Source organism: Nicotiana sylvestris, chromosome 5 (assembly GCF_000393655.2).
Source record: "Nicotiana sylvestris chromosome 5, ASM39365v2, whole genome shotgun sequence".
Taxonomy (NCBI): domain Eukaryota; kingdom Viridiplantae; phylum Streptophyta; class Magnoliopsida; order Solanales; family Solanaceae; genus Nicotiana; species Nicotiana sylvestris.
Genome location: NC_091061.1, coordinates 174,647,954 through 174,669,881, shown reverse-complemented (window position 1 = coordinate 174,669,881; position 21,928 = coordinate 174,647,954). Strand labels below are relative to the sequence as shown.

Genomic DNA, 21,928 nt, shown 5'->3' with positions numbered 1-21,928 from the left:
ATTCCTTGTCTGTCCAGATAAATGTAAAAATACCTGGAAAAGAATGAGAACAAGGGGGAAAAAAAAAGAGAAAAAAGGGAGAAGAAAACAAGATCAAGATAAAAACATCTATAAAGGTACTCCACCTTTCAGGACCTGGTATTTCCTATTGTGATGAAAAAACGAACGCTTGCTCTTCTTTGCTTTGGTTCCAAAGATGAACGCTCGCAAAGGAATCCTTGACCTACTTGCTGAGTTTGTCAATTGTGGTTGACTTCCACTAACATCAAACTCTTGATCCAGTTTTCTCAATGTCTTCTCAACATCTACTTGAAGTGTAGTTACATGCTCTACACCAGCTTCCAGTTCCTCTCTTACCTTGTTGTTTTCTTGTTTCATGTTCAAAACTTCACCTTGGAATTTTGCTGCTTGATGGCTACTGAATCTTATTTCTTCTTCTTCAACTCCCTCCTTTAATGCTTTTGTAATTTCCTCCTGAATGCTACATAAAGACGAGAACCTACGTTTGAGTTCATCTTTTAGTGACAAGCTTTGTTCTAACCACACTGTTAGCTCATTCTGTATCTCCCTTAGGTGTTTATATATGGGCCTGATTTCTGATTTCATGTCTGTTTTAGAGCTGCCTTCTTTCACCTCCTTGTCCCTAAGCGTTGATATTTCACCCTGCAAATCTTGGACTGTGGTCTTGAACTTTTGAATCTGATGAAATGCTGAGCTAAATCTTAGCCAGAAATCTAAGTTTTCGTCTAGTAATGCATCAATGCCCATCCGGAGTTTTTCTTCTACTGGCGAGAGGGATGAACGTTGATCAATTAAAATGATCTTGACATCATGTTCATCCTTGTCTTCCCTCGAGTCCTCAGGTTTTAAGCTTCGATCATCAGAAGGATTAGAATCTTGCTGTTTTTCTTCTTTCGACTTTGGACTTTCAGAAGCATTTCCTTGCACAAGGCTCAACTTCAGACGCAGACTTTCTATCTCTTCATCCTTCTTTGAAATAGCACTTTTAAGCTCTCTTATCTGCAATGTGACTTCAAATTCAGTATCCCTTTCTTTCTTCTCCATGTCAATCAGCTTCCTCTTCAATTCCTTATAATTCCTGAGAATTGTTGTATATTCTGTAAGGAGGATCTTTTCTTTATTCTCCAGTCCACTCAACAGCATTTGCTGCCATGTAAGGTCATCGTCTTTCTCCACGTCTTCATGTGGTTTAGTCTCATCATTAACCCGACTTCCAGACCGAGCTGAGACTTCCTCTTTACCTTTTTCTGCTGGCGTTGGCTCCAGAAGTTTGACATCTTTACTACTGGTTTTAGTATCTTCCTGTACTTCTTTATCGCTAACTACTGTACTAGGACCTTGTTCTTTCTCAACTTCACTTGCACTAACATTATCTTTTTTCTTTTCTGGCTTTTCTTGTGACCTGATATCAGCAACGGCCTCCTCTTCATCTTGAGATGAATCGGTCTCATCAACCTCTGCATCTGGTTTCACACTAGTCAATTTAAAAGATAAGTGGCCAAGACTGGTACGCGCTTCAGCAAAGTGAGTCTGAAGGCTACTGTTTTGATTTTCAACATCTTTGTTTAGGTCCTGAATACCCTTCAACTTTTCCTCTATTGCAGTTACTCTAACATTAAGATTGTGTGTATCCTCTGTTAAAGCTGCTGCCTTGTCATCTTCCAATATCTGAACTTGTGTGTGAAGTCCACCAGCTTCTGTTCTTAATCTTTCAATTAGAACAGTTTGAGCTGAAACTGCTGTTTCTAGGCTGACCACCTTATTCACTAGCTCATCAATTTTCTCTGCCAATTGTGTCACTGTTAGAGATGACATAGAACTCGCGTCAAATTGCGCGTTGATCTTGCCATGCAACGACTCTATTTGCTTATCAACTGCTTCTTGGCTTGAGCTTTGTGATTCATCTGCTGCTTCAGCAGATTCATCGTTTTCATCAGGTTTTGCTTCATCGACTGGATCACCCAAATACTTTTGCCTGAAAGATTTCAGTTTCTTACGAGCTTCTTCAATCTTCTTGAACTCTTCTCTTGCTTCTTTGGTCGATTGTTCTTGTTTCTCCTGCAGCTGAGCCAATGTTTCTTGACAAGATTTTAGTGCAGCTTCAGCCATCAAGGTCCGAGCCTCTTCATCCTCAATAACCCGAGCCTCACCAAATTCATCCTCTAAACTGCAAATCTTGTGATGCTTTTCAACAATCTGGTTTTCGATTTCCATAGTCTTAGCAATCCCACTTTGGTAAGAGCTTTTTACAAACTCTTTCATAGTTTGCAAAGACAGTATATCTCTCTGAAGCTTATCGATCTCTTCAAGCGCTTCATCTTTTGTCAAACCAGATTTTGGAGCATCTTTATTTGAATCTTTTCCTTTGTTATATGGTTTCTTGCCTTGAAATTGCTTTGTACCTGTTTTCAGCAGACCTTTCAAATCTTTAACAGGAGCTTTTGGAATATTTGCACCACTTGTTGGAGTCTGTGGGAAACTCTTTGCCATTCTTGGGGTACCATATTCATCTTCTTCATCCATTGCTAGTTGAATTTGTTCTGGAAAAAGAGTAGCAATGGTGTTGTTGGCACTCTGCAACTCTCTTGACAACTTGTCGTATCGTTCAGCCAATGCTCGATAGGCGCGATAGGATTCTTCTACAAAGTTTATTAGCTCTGGTCTTTTCTTGTAATACATTTCTGCTCTTTTTGCAAATGAATCTCCATCTTCTTCAATGAGCTTAATCACATCTTCTACCTTCTCTTCCATATCTGCAATATCACAAGTACAGCTAGAACTTTTGATTTCCACACTAAACAAGCCAAAACCATATTTAAGATTTGGGAAATAAATAAGAAAGAAAATAACTTTGAGAATTACACTAGAAGAGCACATAGAAAGAAAATGGCATATCAGATTCTAATAGGTGCCAATATTCTTGATTACATCCTCTTTATTTGTATCTTGTTCTGAATAAGATTGTGCAGTCCATATAAATAATAAAAAAGGACAGCCTCATGCACTAAGTTCTCGCTTTGTGCGGGATCCAGGAAAGAGCTGTACCACAATGGTCTATTATACGCAACCTTACCCTGCATTTCTGCAAGAGGTTGTTTCCACGGTTCGAACCTGTGACCTTCTGGTCAAATGACAACACCTTTTACCAGTTACGCCAAGACTCCCCTTCCCCGCCCAAAACCTATGAAGTCTTTGATAATATTCTCTTATTACTTAAACTGAATAAAAATTGAGAGAAATGCATTACAATGTAAACCAATAAGAAAATGAAAGAACTTGAAATTTATGGCAAAAAGAATGCATATTTTCAGCAAAATTTTAGGATCAAAATTTCCATTAAAATATATGCATTTTACCAGACCCTTTTGTTCATCTAACAACAACAGATCTCATTCACATTCAAATATATTATCATCCTTTACATATTCTTTCCTTTTTCCCCCTCCTCAACAACACAAAATCTACACTTTTATCAAGAAACCAAACGTCATCTGAAAGGCAGAGAGGCGAACCCATTATCCACTAAGTATGGAAGTTGTAATCAATCTTCGAAAGAGAACCTTGGAACAACAGTAAAGTTGTCTCTGTGTGACCTATAGGTCACGGAGTCGACCCGTGGAATCAATCACTGATGCTTTTGCATTAGGGTAGGTTGCCTACATAACACCCTTGGGGTGTGTGACCCTTCCACGAATTCCGTAAAAATGCGGGATACTTCATGCAACGAGATGCCTTTTTTGAAATCATAACCCCATTTGACTTTTGATGTTAAAAAAACATACCTTGAAGGCTTTGTTCAAGCCATTTAGATTGCTTAGTCCTAATATGGCTAGCAGCCCACCATGAATAAGCATTAGTTGCTGCTCTCTGTAACATCTTGAACCAATTCTTGATCTCTCTTCTACTTCTTCAAAATAATCAAAAAACACAAATCAAATATGAAACTCTTCCTCTTTTTTTTCCTCACAAGAACAAAGAAAACATGTTATAGGAAAGAGAAAGAGTTTCAAAGCAGGAGAAGTTTTCTTGTTTTAAGAAAAGTTATTGAATAATCATAGGAAATGGAATCATAGTTGAAAGGGACAACAAACTATGATGTCTTTTTTTTTTCTCTTGTTTGCCTTTAATGTCTAATTATAGTGTTTATTGGTTGAGAGCTCCTTTCGCACCAAAATAAATGTTGCACCCTTCTCTATCCTTATTAATAATTTAGCTTTTTTCACAAACTCTCTCTTTTTTGCGACAATAGCATTTTTAGTCCCTCCATTATTGCTAAATTCAGATTTTGGTCCTTGCGTTATCTGACTTAGCATTTTTAACCTTCAATTAATCAGCATGTGTATTTTCGGTTTCCTTCTTTAGAAAATGTATTATATTTAGATTTTTTTAGAACTACATTACCCTCCAAAATTGAGTACCGATACAAACTTAAATATTACACACGGGTAATTAAATAGTATAACGGATGATAATTCATTAATCTTGTCATTGCTCGCAAGCATAAGGATTAAAAGTGCAGTACTTCAATTAATTGAAGTTTCAATGTGCTTAGCTAGATATTACAAGGATTAGATCATAATTTGCCAATAATCGAGGGACCAAAATTGTTATTAATTTTTTATTTGGCAAACCAAAGCCAAAGCTATTGACAGCCAATTAACAAATTTGATTATTGTGAACGTGGCATCCACTGGCCTCTTCAACAGCTTGTCACATTCTCATACAGAACTTTTCCTAAAGTTTCTTGTCCAATAAACAAAAGAAGAAAGAAAATATATTTATTCTTGTCCTAAAGTTTCTTTTTTTCTTTGTGTACATTGGAAAAGACTAAAGTTTTCTTCTTTAACTAACTTTTGAATATTTCTGCGTTTTCATGTAGTACAAATAGCAGCTTTCGGCCTGTCATTAACTAACTTTCGGTCTAGAAAATTATTTATATTTGGTTGCCGAAAAACATATAAAATTTGTATAATTTTTGTATATAATATAGATAATATATATATATATATACAAAAAATATATATTTTCGACTATTATTTTAAGAGCGACGGTGCAATATTATTTTTTCTTTATTTTATTGTATTGGAGTTGCTAAAACTATATTATGTAACGAAACTTAATTTTGTCTAATTGTAACGTTCGAATCAGATATTAATTTCAGATTTTCTTCTTGTTTTATGTGAGAGAAAAAATAATCGAAATTGGTCTTCTTGCTTATCAAAATAATCATTAAAAACAAGGGCCATGATTTCATGATGTCAACTACATCAAATAAATTATTCGGATGAACAATAATTTAAATACAACTCATCATGATATTAGATATTTTTAATTGCTGGGGCAAAAGATTTCAGAATATTCAAAAAAAAAAAAAATCTTAAAACAAATTAGTAGTAATATTTACAATTAAGCGCGTAAAGTATCTAGTGTTTAGTCATAAACGCATATTATGCTTTACTTTAATCATGAAGACTGAAAAGAAAGAAACTTCATAGAAGGAAAAAGAATATACCAAAGGAACTTATATACTCTAGCTTTGCTGTTTTGTATTATTTTTCTCTTCCTTTCTTTAATCATACCCCCACCCCCACCCCCACCCCCAACCCAACCCCCTTAACATAACATGATAACATGTATTAATATAGATATACTTTTCCATGATGTTGTAGTTTGGAATCTGTTAGTGAGATCTCGAGTAATTATTTATTTATTTTCCGTTTGAAAAAATGATTCATCGAAATATTGAGTTCATACTTGTCCATCTTATAGTCGCTGGATATATATCTTGTTCATACTGATCATAGGCGGAGCTAGTGCACTACTTACAGATTCGGATGAACCAAGTAACTTTTGCCTAGACTCTGTATTTTTTATTAAAAGATTTATTAAATATATAAAATTATTTCATTGCGAGCCCAGTACGTAACTAAAATGCTCTATGGGTTGGGGACAAGTTCAAAACCCATAAACTTTAAATTCTGGCTCCTCCTATAATACTAAATTAGTTTGCATACTTCAACTATTTCACTACTATCTTTCATATATGATAATATGATTATCCTGGTATTTTACTATCATATAAGGAAAAAATGACACCGTATAGCCGCTGTATAAATAATAATTGACTGTATAAAATTTGTAGATTTTTTGTAACATATATACATTATGTATGTTATATACAAAAATTATATAAATTTTATATATTTTTTCGACTACCAAATATAAATAATTTCTGACGTCGCTAAAAATGATAATACCCCTAATAAATTCTTGCTGCTCATTTTTATAAGTATTAACACCAGAGACGAATGTTTTGACATACTATATAATATCGTGTTATAAAGAGAATAACTGAAGATTTGAAACAAAATATTCGACTTCCAAATAAGATATAATTCTTCCTCTAGTTTGTATCATCAAGATAGGTCAAAACGACAAAACCCAAGTGTTCTTTGCATCAATTCTTGTCATTATAGAAAATTAGCATAAGCAAGATAACATGATACTAACTTCAGGAAAAAAAAGAAAAACAAACAAACAAACAAATAGGCCTAAAGTTACTTTATTGCTTTACGAAATATCTTAATTTTGTCATCCGTTATATATCGAGTCATTCATATCTTTACGGGTAGCAAATTATCTCATATTTGCATTGACTTTACCTGAGCTCCAATGTGAAATTGGTGGATTACGTGTCAAATACTCGAGCTAAATGTTCATATTTACGTTTCAACTTTACTATGGTTTAACATTATATTTCATGTTGGAGTTGTTAGGGCTAAATGCAAATAAGAAATAATTTCCGTTAGGTAAGAATATGAATAGCTTCACAGTATAACACATTATAAAATTAATTGCGAGTAGAAAATGGATATTATTTACTTTTTTCTTGATTGACAGTTGATAGTTGACTTACTAATATTAGCACATTATCAAATATCCTTTTTCAACGAAGATTTAACCCAAATAGCCGCACATCCAATCACTTCAACTAAAAATAGCCGATGGATATATAATATATGCATAATTTATCTATTACATGTGTATAATAAATGTGTATCTATATATATGGCCAAAAAAGTAAATAATGAATATGGTCGGCTATTTGCGTAAAAACTCCTTTTTCAACTAGGTATGGTAACATGTATTGCCTGATGGGCTTTTATCAAATACATCATTCTTCAACGTAAAAATAGCACGGTATAGCCAGTTTTCGGATTGGTCATTCAAAAATAGCCAGCATTTACGAAGTCAATAAAAAATAGCCACTATTTTGCTGCAACAGAGACCGGTCCAGCATAATATACTGGAGTTCGGTGCACCTGTATATTAGCTCCAACATATTATGCTGGACCGGTATACTTTGCTGACTCCAGTATAATATACTGGAGACTGGAGCACCGGTGCTCCAAACTCCAGTATATTATACTGGACAATTATACTTGCTGGAACTCCAGTATATTATGCTGGAGTTTTAGTGTACTTATGCTGGAACTCCATCATATTATGTTGAATTCTAGCATACTTATTCTGGAACTCCAGTATAATATACTGGCGTATTTTTTGGGGTTTGAATAGTATTTTCGCTCAGATTTATCTTTACATGAAAAGTGGCTAAATTTCGATAAAATTGGGTTATTTTTGAATGACAAGTTGTAAATCTGGCTATTTTTAAATTTCTCCTTCTTCAACTAGGTAACTAATGGGCTTTTAGGCTATACCATTCTGCAGTTGGCCCAAAAGAAGTAGCGTGTAGGATGAATATTGAGCCCAATCAAAGCCCAACCTAACTACAGAGAGGTGAAATATACAAATAACCCTCAAAGTAGATAGTCTTGATTATCTCAACTCGCTCCATATGCATAATATCAAGTTTAACAAGTATTGTTCCAGTCTTGCCCTATTGGCAACACTTTAAACTTTTGACGTTGAAGTTCCGCCAATGGGGTCAAAAGTTAAAGACCACTCCTAAAATCTAATGCTATAACTAAAGGAGTTTGAAAAACAAAGAAAAGAATCTAAAAACTATAAATCTTGTTCGAGAGAAATTAATTCGGGAGCTTAAATTGCATAAAATTTAGAGGGTGTTTGGATTGGTTTTAAGCTGGTCAAATCAGTTTTTAAGCTCTTTTTAGCTTTTTTCAGTGTTTGGCAAAGTCAAAAAGTGCTTAAAATAAGTTAAAACTGCTTAAAACAAACCCAAAGCAATAAGCTGGGCAATCCCAACTTACTGCTTTTTGGTTTTAAAGCTATTTTGCTGAAAAGCTACTTTTTTTAAATCAATTCAAACAGGTTCTTAATCTAATAGATTCAATCATTACATAACCATGCCCTCAAAGAGATTGCTCCAACTTTTAAATATTATGCAATTTTCCTTTTCTTTTCTTTTTCTCTTTTTATATAGACCGGGAAATTTTTCGGAAACTATTCCATATAAAGATTTTCAGGAGTTACACGGAGATAATGGTTCCAAATATAATGCAATTAGACATTTTTATAATAGTATTCTTATATAACAGTCATTTACTATAAAAATTAAAATTTTAATCGATTTTTTATGTTATATTATAATATATGCCCTTTATAACAAAACTTTATTATAACATTTAAAAAATATCGAAACAAGCGCGAATATAAAGAAATTTGACTGTACTTACAAGTTTAGCATGATATAATTTAGGTTCACTTTATCATCAAGAATTGAGGGAGAATCCCACAAATCACTCATTTTTTCTTGACATGTGATTATCTATCAAAAGGAATAATCCAACTTTGGTTTACGTGACAAACTGATCCAAGTACGCAACATGATTGTGAAAAGACAAATTGATTATATCTTAGAATCATCAAAATGTCATTTTTTTATTATCAATAATTGCTTGTCAAATCTCTCTATGAACCTTGCTTATCAATATTTATTTGGATTAGAAGGAACATTGATGAAAGTGACATGAAATAGAAATTGCTAAGGGCAACCCCACCAACTATTTTTGAAATTTTATCCCTAAGAATCTAATAGACTTCTCAATAACTTTTTTAGCAGGTGTTTGAAATAAAACTTGTAATTTTTGAAAAAAAATTATATTTGAAGTTAAGTTTAAAAATGGTATTTGAAATTTGAAATTATGTTTGGACATACATTTCACTTGAAAAAATAATGCAGTTTTGTGAGTTGGAAATTGGAAATTTTTCTGAAAGACCACTTTTTGGTTGTGAAAAATTCATTTTCGAAAAATTTCCAAAAACTGGCAAAATTTTATGGACAAATACATTTTTGAATTTTTTTAGAATTTTTTTATAGACAAACGAGTCCTTAATAATGGGTATGTGCCCTATCTGCACGTAACGAATAATTATGTTCATCAAAACTTAAGTAAATGAGAAAATTTTCCTATTTTTTTGTTTCTACTGAAATTTCACGGATCTTCAAGATTGAAACAAACTTTGTTGACCATTAGACCACATAACTTAATGCTTACAACTTTATATAATGCAATTAGGAAACAACACCAAAATATTAAAAGTAATTTAAAAATATCCAAATATTCTAAGCAATAGTATGTGGTGTACAAGCACCAATTACATAGAAAATAATAACCACAAACTACATTTTCTTTTTCCCCCTATCATAAGTGCTAAGGAGCACACAAATTGTCAATGACCATTTATTTTATTTCTCAAAATATGTCCCATTGGCAACCTCAAATACCAAAAGTGGGGTCTGTTTCAATTTATTTAACATCCCTTTAGCAGAAACCCCTGGTGGAAAAAGTTGGAAATTTTTTATAAAGGTAGAGAAAAGTAGGCTAAGAAGGAATACTAAAAGCAAAACTTTTGTCAATCACTTTTCACCCTTTTAGTGGCAATGGTCACATGTCATTCCTGCAAACATCAAATGCTCTAAGCAATTTGCATCTAAAAAGGGGTTTTGAAATCAATACAACAACAAAAAATGGTCCAACTGATCTTTAGGTTTACTTGGCTTTGAGTGAAGCAATCATCAAATGCACTTGTCGGTGGACAGAGTCGAATCTAGGATTTTTATAATATGGTTGCACTATTAATCCGCCCGTCCGTGGACAACAAAGGGAAAGCCCCTAGTCTTTCCAATCTCATTGTAATTTCATCATCAGAAAAAAAAAATCTTGCTTATCGAATAGCTTTCCTAGTGAAGGCGAGAACGCTTGACAAGTCAAGAAAGTCTCGTAGAAAGCAGAAAGGAACTCAGACTATGACGACTATTTTCACTAGCTTCCACAAGAGTGTCCTAATGAAGCAAACAATATGCTTCAATAAGACTGCGTACAATAAACCCTTGTGGCTCGACCCTTTCCCGGACCCCATGCATAAGGAGACCTTAGTGCAGCGGGTTGCCCTTAATGAACAATAAGACTGAGGGAACCACCACAAAATAGATTGATGACAATGAGATGTGGAACCACAGTAACATTATAGGAGAGATGCATAGATTTTAGGAATGCTAACAGAGCCATTGCTAAAAGAATTGCTAATTGTTGCAACTAATTAAAGAAAGTCTCACTAAGCAATCATCTTATGGCAACATATGCAGAAGAAAATGAACTAAGAAGGATGATGCAAATTAGCAAGACTGAGAACATAATATATAACATTAATGTATAATCAAGATATAAACAATGATGTTTCACTTGTCCAGATTTTGGAAGACAGATGCTTTATTTACAACAGCAGCAGCCAAAAGCATAATACTTCTCCCATATTCACATTAGCTATATTTACACTAAAAATCAGCTTCACATGTCAAATTCCCAATCCCCACCCCCCCTCCCCAAAGCCATAACAGAAGTTGATCAATTCCAAAGTTTGAAGATGACAATGGTTTGTATTTTTGAGCTTGTAACCAAAGATCACTGCCACGATAAACTTGATTATTTGTCTCTCGCAAATGAAAATGCTGACCTGCTGCCACTACTATTCAATATTAATTCAGAACTTGCATATCTCCTCGTAAACTAAAAGATAGCTCCTGCTTCAGAAATTTCCAACATGCAGAACAACGACCGGGTGCACTAGATTCAAAAATTCTGAAGAGAAGATAGCCATTGCTCCATGTACTTCTTACCCTCTGCAATCATAAAAAGAATTTCAGATAACAAGGAGGAAATGACAGGTCATATTTGCTAGTAAGTTTGATAGAAACTACATAGACAAGCATAAAGATGATACATAGTAGTAATCTATGTAGAACTAATAACAAGGTCTGCAGGCTTTGAAGTGGTTAACGAAATAAAAACTCTAAGCTTGGAAACTACGGACGAGAAGTTCTCCAGCTTCCGAACAAGAGTTACCACTTAAGGTTTCTATCTGAACAAATAAGGCTGGGGTGTAAAAGTATAACATCGCCAAGAGGGAGTTTGTAGAACTCGCTGCATTATGTTAGTACGAAATTTTGTTGCAGGTTTTCATTGTCAAATTACACAACAAAGGAGATGATAAATAATGCTCATTAACAGCATACTGTCTTTCTCAACAAAAAAAATCTTTCTCAAAAAACTGCTCACCAGTTCTACTCTGAGAATACTAATCAACCTCCTATGGAACTATTGCTCATTAATATCTGAATCCAATGATAGTAGTCTATCCATCTGTGCCCTAACGGGAGACATGCTTCTACTTTTTAGCACTATATATGTGATGCTTGTAACCACACGCTTCGTAATATGAAGGACAACAGTACTGCAAGCTCAAATGTATCTTTTTCTCAGTCCACATATTAATAACATAACTAAAAGGGCAGCCCGGTATACTAAGCTCCCGCTATGCGCGGGTTCGGGAAAGAGCCGGACCACAAAGGTCTATTGTACGCAGCCTTACCCTGCATTTCTACAAGAGATTGTTTCTACGGCTCGAACCTGTGACCTCCTGGTCACATGGCAACAACTTTACCAGTTACACCAACGCTTGTATTACTAACATAACTAACATAACAAATTCAGCTCCAGTAGTCACTAAGTCAAAGCGGGGGCAGTTCTAAACAAGCACAATGAACCTCAAATCATAGTCATCAAGTACCGATAATCCAGCACTGCCGATTTAACTATAAATGCCTTATCTACTAAGAGAAAGATATTATTCTACAGAAATAATGCAGAAAAAGGCAAAAACAAGTAAATATCTATAGCTCTTACCAGCAGAATACTCATTTGAAAGGTTCTCAATGGCACTTAAAAACTGATTGTTTGGCTCTCCTATTTCTCTAATACAATCATGCCTGTAGCAAGGAACCAACACAGCAAAACTGTCATCAGCCTCATCATCATTCTGGAAATCAGGGGCATGTGGTTCCAGCCACCCGATTGACCAGTCCGAGTCATCGGATTCAGAACCTGATAAACAAACACCATCCGATGGCACCAACACTACATCATACTTCTTATCAACCCTCTTAATCCTCTCCTCTCTACTCTTCCATTTCCTCTTCACTTTCCTAGTAGTTGAGGAGGCCACATTATTAGCTCCCCTCACTGACTTAAACTTCAAACTATCACCTTGTTCCTTTAACCCAAATCCAAAATCTTGCAATGGATTCATTGAAGAAGAACCATTAGTCACTGGTTCTTTCTCTTTCCCACCCCACCACCACCAGGATAAACGAGTCAAAGAAACCGCCATTTCAACCAAAAGAGGCTCTAGAAAGGATCAAATATGAGCAAATTTCACAAAAAAGATTCAAACTTTAAGCTCTGAAATTGAAGGAAACCGAGAGTGGCTTGAAGGAAATAAATCAAGAAACAGCCATTTCATCCAAAAGGGGTTCTAGAAATGATCAAATATGATCAAGTGTCACAAAAAAAGATTCAAACTTTAAGTTCTGAAATTGAACGAAATAAATCAAGAAACAGTCATTTCATCCGAAAGGGGTTCGAGAAATGATCAAAGTTGAACAAAGTTCACCAAAAAGATTCAAACTTTAAGCTCTAAAACTGAGAGTAGACTGAAGGAAATAAATCAAGAATTCAAATTCAAGCCCCAGAATAAAAATTCAACAAATATTTAATCCATTAGTACAATAAAAATATGGTATGGAGGAGAAAGTTTCACTTTTTTTTAATTATCAAAAGAGCAAAAAAGCAAACAGCTTTGCATAATTCAATCATCAAAACACAACCCCTTAACATGAAAAAGCTTCAAAATTCAAACCCAACTTCAGAAAACAGCAAACACTTCAAAGGGTCTAATAATATGAGAAATCACTAACTTTCAATCAAGTTTTTTATCAACTCATGATTGATAAGGGCAAAATTGGGATTTTTAGAAGACTAAAGGACCATTTTTTTTTTGCAATCGGGTCAGACCCGAATTAGTAAATAGCACTAAAATTTAACTACAAATGCCAAATTTCTTCTTAAAAACTCACTCAGAAAGCGTCAAACACTTTAAAGGGTCTAATAATATGAGAAATTCTTTAAATTAAAATCAAGCTTTTTAATCAACTCATGATTGATGAGGGCAAAATTGGGATTTAGAGGACTAAAGGACCATTTTCTGCAATCGGGTCAGACCCGAACTTGTTTATCACTTTGGGGAATGATTTTCGCCGGAAAGTGAGATCAAAACGGCAATATCACCGGAAAAACAAGAAGTTTATCACCGGCACTTCCATTTTCTATCACCGCCGGTGAATACCTTTTTTACTCTCTCACTAAAACTTCCTCTTTTGTCACCCACCCCCCTAAAGCCACACCCACGCACACACACACACAGTGGAAAACTCAACTGATTACTTTGTGGCGGGGCCTATATATAAGCGATGGATAACTATTTTGTCTTGTTAATTTTTTGATATGGTTATTTTGTACAAATTAGATTTTGACCCCACAACTTTCCTAATTTGTTTTTTTAATGCACAACTTTTTTTTCATTTAACCATTTGGTATTTGAAATCCACTGATCCACGGGTCTGATTGACTAATTCAGATTCCTGTATATAATACCTATTTAAGGTGAAAGTGCTCCGTACTAGAATTTCTTATTTTTAGAATTTGAACTTAAAACTTTTAATTAAGAATAAAGGGATCGCATTCATCCCGTCACATTCCTTTGTTGTGTGCACACACAATTCGCCGTGATCTTGTGTCCCTTTTTATTAAACTTATTTTCTACTTAGTATGCGATTGAGGATATGTGGATTTCGATTAAGACAGGATGAAAAAAAAATTCTTAGGAGGAAGAGTAATGTTTTAATTTTTATGAGTGAGCTTTATTAATGGAGATAAATATGTTTTGATGAATATATACATGATGTTTTGTATTTTTCAATTAATCTTTTAGAGTCATAATTTTTATAGCAGTCGAATTGATAAGCGTAGGTTTTGGTGATTTCTATGTGTTTATTATTATTATTAGTTTACAAGTTCAATTAGGATCAAGGGCGTATTTAGGGGCAGAAGAGTGTTCACGCGAACCTCCTTCGCCGAAAAGTTATACTGTATATATAAGACAAAATCTGTATTTTACCTTTATATATTATGTTTTGAATCCCCTTGACATAGCCCAAGCATAGCTTAGTGGTCAATTGGGGGGAGGGGGGAGGTCAAAACCTTTGTAAGATCATTGGCTCTATTCCCACGAGATACAACTTTTTTAACTCTTTTCCTTTTTGTGAATCCCTTGGCAGTAATCGTGTCTCCCAGGGGCGTATCTAGGGGTTCCATGGGGCACGTGAACCCATGTTCCCCTCCCTAAATCGTGTACAATAATGTTATATTTTTTTAAAAATATTTAAATGTATGTATATGTACTCATGCTCAAAGTATTATATGATGTTGTGGTTATTAGGTGAGATCGTGAGTTCAAATCTTATGTCAATCTTGTTTATTTTTCCTCTTTTTTTTCTAGAACTAGACGCCCACGGGGATGGGCGTGTCTGGTGTCACTTTTTGGATTGTAATTAAGTATTTTTTCTTTTCACTTCTTTAATTGTTTGGTTTATTCTTTCAAAATTTTCACACATTAAAATTCTTATTCTTCTTTTGTCGTTGTAAAATCTTATATGATTAAACAAAACATGTATTTTAAAACTTGTAATAATGTATGGTGTAGCATATAGTCAATGGGTTCAACTTATCCCAATATTTTCAACATGGAAATAGACATAGATATAAGAAAACTACTCTATTTAAAGAAAAAATTAATTTCGAACTTATATTCCAAAAGTGTAATGGGTGCGCAATAGTAAAAACTAAAGGTTGAATCCGTAAAATTTATATTCTTGACATAGACGGATCTAGGAGATAAACTCTATGGGTTCAACTTTTAAGGTTTTTGGTATTAACCCATTATATTTTTAAAATTATGGGTTCATATCTACTATTTTTGTAATTTTTACATATGAATATTTACCTCGCATCGAAAGTTTTGGGTTGAGTTGAACCCAACGGTAGTACACCCCATTCGCCTCTGATTCTCGATCCACTTTTTCTTAATAATACATCTATCCTGCCAAAATCCTGGATCCGCCTCTGCTGCCTCCACCACTAATTATGATGCTTAAATTTTAAGATTGTAACTTATACTTGCATGAGAATTGAAAAAGTGTAAATTTTGGTAAATATGTATGCATAATTTATATTTGTTAAATGTGAGTGTGATGTTCTGTTTTAGGGGAGGAGAAATTATATGGGGGGAATCTACAATTCAAGTTTCTTCTGGTCCTTCTGATATTGGAATTTTATCCAACTTAAAGATTCAAAAGGGTGACATCCAATGGCTAAGATTTTCTGATACAGTTTTGATCATTGGATCGTTGGATCATCCAATGGCTATGTATTGACTTTCCTTAATTTTTTGGTATATTTACGTTTATATATTTTGACATTATTTAATAAAAATTTTAATTACCTGAAAAATGAGGAATGAAAATTGAGGACAATAGGTGAAAAGGCATGTGAGTAGCTTCCCAATCCCAATTATAGGTGATAAAACGCTCCTTATTAAAGGTAATTTCATTTTTAGAATTTAAACTTAAAATCTCTAGTTAATGATGAAAAGAGTATTTTTATTTTATTTTTGAGAAGACAACTTTTTTTGTTCTTTCCTTCCTCTACTGTGAACAAAAAGATATCTAATTTTTGTTAGTTTTCAGAAGTAAAATTCATAAAATATATCAAACGGTAACTTAAATATCTTATATTGCTCTCCAGAGTTAAGTTTAATTCTTTTAATATTTTTAAAGTACCGAAACCGGATTAGTAAACCAAAAAAGAGTTAAATTTAAAAGTATTTTGATTTCTCATATAATTTGTCTGATGTCAAGGTGTTTCACAATAGACATAATGTTCATATTTTCCTCATCGTAATCATTTGTTGAATTTGGTTGAAAATATAAGAGATGACCCCATTAATTATTGGATTATATATTAGTCAACTTTCGAAAAGACATTAAAACAAAACGAGAAAGTTCATTGTTGAAAATTGTTACTTATCAATTTTAATGGCAGTCTTTTTCTGAAACTATCAAGTGAAAAAAAATAACAACACTTTAAACTTTTAAACAAAAGAAAACATCAAATATTAGAAAAGCAAATTCAAAAAAGACAATGACTATTTCAGAGCAACATAATGAAGTGGTATTAAGGGTGTGTTTGGTTGGTAGGACAACATTTTCCGGAAAATATTTTTCAATTTTTTCATGTTTGGTTAGGTTAAATGTTTTGAAAAATATTTTCCTCATGAACTCATCTTCCTCAAATTGGAGGAAAATGTTTTCTCTATCAAGAAGGAAAACATTTTCCAAAACTCTTTTTCAACCTTCCCACCATATTCCTCATCTCTACCAACCCCCACCAACCCACCTCTACAAAACCCAACCTACCATCCCGGCCCGGCCCGACGCCCCCCCTACCCCACTCACCCCTACCCACCCCCAACCACCTCTACCACACCCCAACCTCGCCCGCCACCAACCCTAAATAAAAATATTATTAAGAATACTTTCTTTTAATGTTGTAAATAAATTATTTTTTTCATTTCAACAAATGAGTATTTTCTTTCATTTTAACAAAATGATGTAGTAAAAAGTATTTTCGGAAACATGTGGACTTGAGGGAAGGGGAGTGAGGAGAGTACATGAAAAGTATTTTCTATTCTCTAACCAAATACTAGAAAATATTTTTCGGAAAAAATTTTTCACTCACCAATCAAACAAAGGAAAATAAGTGATAAAACCACTCATTTTCTATTTTTCATGGAAAACATTTTCCTTTTGACCAAACACACCCTAAAATATGTCTAACTTTTAGGTATTAACTGTAAATACAAAAATTTTACACTATATTAATTTAATTAAAAGATAATAACATGTAATTATTTATAATAGTTGAAATACAACCTAAAACTAAAGTGAAACAATGAATAAACTATATTGATAGTTTGAAAATTATTTACACGGTGAGTATAAGTTAGACTCTTCAAATTATATTAATATGATATATTGCAAAACAAGATGAAGTTACACTAATTCTTTGATAGCAAGTTGCACCAATTCATCAAACTATCGGAGTATGAGAGTGTAATTAATGTCTGAGTTTGAGAAAATAACTAATTAGTTATACAACAAATAGACCTCTACATAAAAACAAACAAAAAAAAAAAAGAAGAGAAATTCTCTATACAAGGAATAGACAAGTTTTTCTTTTCAACATGAATTTGAATTTAGTCGGACTTCAAAACATATAATAAATATTAAATAAATAATTTTAACAAGTAAACAAGTATTTGGAAAATTCTTGGATTTTTTCCCAAAAGTAAGTGCTTCGAAGTTTGAAGCCGTGCATTTTAGGAGTTTTGGCTAATACTGTCTCTTATCTTTGAGGGTAGGTCTATTTTGGTCCTTCAAATATAATTTTGAGCATATTTAGTCCCTTAAGTATGCTAAAGTGGAGCACCTTTAGTCTCACTAACACAATATGTTCAAAAACTAAAGGTGTTACCCAACTCTGATTCATGAAGCAAATCTTCTGCTCTGAAGCAAAACGTTTCCTCTCCTTTTATTGGACAATGCAAATTACCACTTTAATTCCTCACTTTTTAGATAATGTCTTCTGAAATTTTGACCTTGAAAATATCCCCTTCTATGCCAGTTTTCAACGAGAAAATGACATTATATGGATGTGGTAAAACTAATAGCCGAAAAATGAATAAAATTTATATATATATAATTTCGATTGACTTTTCCAAAAAGAAAAGTTAATTTTTTTTAAAAAAAATAGAGCTGCACGATCACTTCTAGGCATATCATTGAAGCAAACAAATAACCGGGTTGTATTATCACTTTTAGCCCGTGCCACAAACTATTTGCATTTGGTAGCGGAAAAAGTATATGTAATTTGTATATATTTTTTCGGTTATTATTTTTACGGCGGCTATACATTGTCATTTTCTCATTAAAAACTGACACAAAAGGGGATATTTTCAAGGTCAAAATTTTAAAAAACATTATCTAAAAATGAGGAATTAAAGTGATAATTTGTGTTATCCAATAAAAGGAGAGGAAACGTTTTGCTTCAGAGCAGAAAATTTGCTTCATGAATCAGAGTTGGGTAACACCGTTAGTTTTTGAACACATTGTGTCAGTGAGACTAAAGGTGCTCCACTTTAGCATACTTAAGGGACTAAATATGCTTAGGGTTATATTTGAATGACCAAAATAGACCTACCCTCAAAGATAAGGGACAATATATGCCAAAAACTCAATGAGGGTACGTGTAAAAATATTTATGGAGAGAAGTTGTTGAGAAAGGATATTATTAATGTCCAAATCATTTAGTAACTCTTAAGCAACAAATTCATTTGAATTAAATATTTTTAACGTGAAATATAATTATATGTAAAAAAAATTATTAAATTTTTAGTAAATGGTACTTTTATATTATATAATTTTAAAAGTACAATAAATTTAACGTTAAAATTTTTTAATTTCCTTATTTAAATACTTGACCATCTTATAGTAAAAGATCAAGTCGTCTTTGATAATTCCCCAATTACATCATCGAAAACGTTTTCGACAAAACAATCCTCAACAAGAATAGATTGTTTGAAAAGAAAGCACTAAGGAATTTAGACTCCATATTACAAGGAAATGACTTTGGTTATGTCTGTAATAATAAGTCAATAATAATTGGAGAGGAAATTCCATTACTTAATCCTTCCTCTTTTAGCTTTTGTATTAGTTTTGTCAATAGCTGGATAAAAACAAATTAATTCAGATATGTGTCATGTACGAGAATCTATCAAAAGAAAATTACTTCTTGCCTGAATTTTTAATTTTTGCAAACTCGAGACCTCTACATAAAACTGAATCGGATCTTATCTATTGCGCGTGGTTAAAATTCCTAATGTATGCAACGTACTTAAGTTCTTCTATATATCTACGTAATGAATCAACATAGAGAGAATCTGTATTAATCTACTTTGTTGAACGTCAACCATATCTTATGATTTGGATCACATTAAAGAAGCAAATATTTAAAGTTTTAGCATATATGCCCTGGACTAAAGTTTTGAGAAAAAAGATAGATAAAAGTAAATAAGGATAACCTTCTTTCTAGCTTATCCTTTTTATTTATTGTTTTAATCAAACAAATTAGGTTTAAAATAGAACATCAAGATTGTATTAATTATCTCTTTAAAAATTTATCACCGTTTCAATAAATGATCTATACATTCATTTTTTCTCTAAAAGTCATACTAATTAATCTCATCAATTTTTAGAAAAAGCTGAGAAGAGAAAAATCCTAATTTAATCAATAAAGAAGGTAGCTCGGTGCACAAAGCATCTCGCCTTCATGCAGGGTTCGAATAAAGGAGCGCACCCCAAGAGGATGTGATGTAGGCAACCTACTCTAATGTAAGCATCAATGACTGATTTTATAGCTCGAACTCATGACCTATAGTACAAACAACTTTATTATTATTTATTTTTTTTGCTAAAAACTTTATTATTGCTTCAAGACTTTCCTTCATTTCAAACAATTAATGTTATTAAATAATTTTCTTAATATATATCAAAACCTTAGACGAGGACAAATAAGAAGACCGAGGAACTATTAAAGATCATGAACGTATCTATGAGCATAAAGTTTAATGTCATTGCACAAATGATTAATGAATAGAATAATAGTTTGCACTCACCAATACAATTTAAATTAATTTGGATATCTACTTGTAAACGTATATTTTGTTTTTTAAATAAAGATGGTGATGAAAAGTTTGTTTGTGCACGGGACCTTAGCCGCACTTTATTTAACTTTTCTCTTACTTTAAACCAAAATATTCTGTTTACCTTAGCCTGAAAGGGTCCTTTTCCTAGGCAATGATGAATATTTTATAATCAATTTTCCTACCCATTGTAAATTGTCATAAATTCCTATAGATTGGTGCACTACCCATCTTCTCATAAAATTAATTAAAAAAAAAATTGGTAAACCTAAAGTTGCTTTTGCAGCTGTAAGAAACCATTTACGAGTAATTAGCTTAATACTAATATTTAATAGGAAGTAAATCAAGACTAACGTGAGCTAGAGGGTTTTTTCCTATTTTATCATCTCTTTCTTCTTCTTCTTTTTTTTTTTCTTTCTTTTTTTCTCTTTTGATTTTCATTTTAGATGGGGGTCGTGGGGTAACGGTTCTATGATTCCATGATTAGCAGGGAAATATATCGCTCATTCTTCCATCATAAACATATGCACGAATGACAACTCCAAACGTTACATATCTGTCGCCTACCTACATTTTAGGTAGCATCTACGAGATCCAACTAAGGTAAGAAACTTTGTGTCGCGTTTGCTCCACTCTGTTACGTTGCAATCTCATGAACTGAACTTCGTTACCTTCCCGCGCAAGGCGAATGAACTTAGTTTAGCTAGTTATATGATCCTTTATATTCGCCCTACTTTATCTAAAGCACTTCTATTCAACTACTCAATAAAACAAAATAGGGTTCTCTAAAACATATACAACCGGTTTTTAAAATTTACAATTTACAAGCTTTTTCGTTAAAAAATTTGGTTGACCAATTTATGGAATACGTTGTTGTACGTAATGTTTGGATATATATTGCAGACAACAGATCTTTAAATCAATTGTCATAAACTGAAGTTATATATATATGAAACATTTTAGAAAATATATCGTATATTATATTAGTTCCTATATATTATATTTATATATAGCAGAACAGTAAATGTGACAATTTTTTTCAACACCTACTCACTTAAATTTCTTGATCATAGAACTTTGCATGGTTCTTATCTTTCAGAATTTTAGCGTGCATTTCCCAGGAGTGAAACGAATATGATAGGCTGTGTACGTGTTACTTATTGATTCATTAGATTCCAATCAATTTATAATTAATCAAAACTTGTACTCAGTGGTAGAGCTAGAACACAGGTTACGGGTTCGGCCGAAGCCAGTAGCTTTAATTCAAACTGTATATTAATTTATTATAAAAATTCATTGAATATATAAATTATTAATTTAAAATTTAATAATTTAAATGAACTAGAAGCTTAAATCCATAAATTTTAAATTCTGATTCCACCTCTTCGATTGTACTTTATGATATTTCATTCAAAGATCTCAAATTTATGTAACATGTGCTAATTCTAGAATCTAGTAATTAAGATTCAACGATTAATGGCTAGCCAAGCCATCACAATCTTAGAAGATATACAGCAGACATATGTTCGTGTATATATATGTGTGACACGTTTTGCATAGGGAATTAAATATGAATGTGAAAGTTAAATATATTTTGAAGAAAAGCAACTATATATGATAATTATTGTTCATACTAATAAAAGCAACTGGCGATAACAGATAAGGGACTGGCGATACTAAAAGCAACTGAATTTACATTGTAGGTGACGTG

The 21,928-nt window shown here is 32.9% G+C and overlaps 2 protein-coding genes across 2 annotated transcripts; both read right to left on the bottom strand.

Moving 5' to 3' along the window:
* Positions 1-12: 12 nt before the first annotated feature.
* LOC104249996 (kinase-interacting protein 1-like) lies at positions 13-4,115 on the bottom strand. The gene is made up of 2 exons (XM_009806534.2): positions 3,804-4,115; positions 13-2,774 (listed from the first exon to the last, which is right to left on the bottom strand). The coding sequence occupies exons 1-2, from the start codon at positions 3,895-3,897 to the stop codon at positions 109-111; spliced, it is 2,760 nt and encodes a 919-aa protein (XP_009804836.1). The 5' UTR covers positions 3,898-4,115; the 3' UTR covers positions 13-108.
* A 6,506-nt stretch (positions 4,116-10,621) lies between these two features.
* Positions 10,622-13,774, bottom strand: LOC104249997 (uncharacterized). The gene is made up of 2 exons (XM_009806535.2): positions 12,189-13,774; positions 10,622-11,125 (listed from the first exon to the last, which is right to left on the bottom strand). Exons 1-2 carry the CDS (start codon positions 12,670-12,672, stop codon positions 11,076-11,078), a joined length of 534 nt encoding a protein of 177 aa, XP_009804837.1. The 5' UTR covers positions 12,673-13,774; the 3' UTR covers positions 10,622-11,075.
* Between the last annotated feature and the right edge of the window lie 8,154 nt (positions 13,775-21,928).

Bases quoted from the DNA above. Each gene is read 5' to 3' on its own strand.
- LOC104249997 (XM_009806535.2), bottom strand. From the start codon at position 12,672: ATGGCGGTTTCTTTGACTCGTTTATCCTGGTGGTGGTGGGGTGGGAAA. The intron at 11,126-12,188 runs GTAAGAGCTATA...TTATGATTGCAG, and splicing joins TTCAAATGAGTATTCTGCTG to AGGGTAAGAAGTACATGGAG.
- LOC104249996 (XM_009806534.2), bottom strand. From the start codon at position 3,897: ATGTTACAGAGAGCAGCAACTAATGCTTATTCATGGTGGGCTGCTAGC. The intron at 2,775-3,803 runs GTATGTTTTTTT...GTGATATTGCAG, and splicing joins GCTTGAACAAAGCCTTCAAG to ATATGGAAGAGAAGGTAGAA.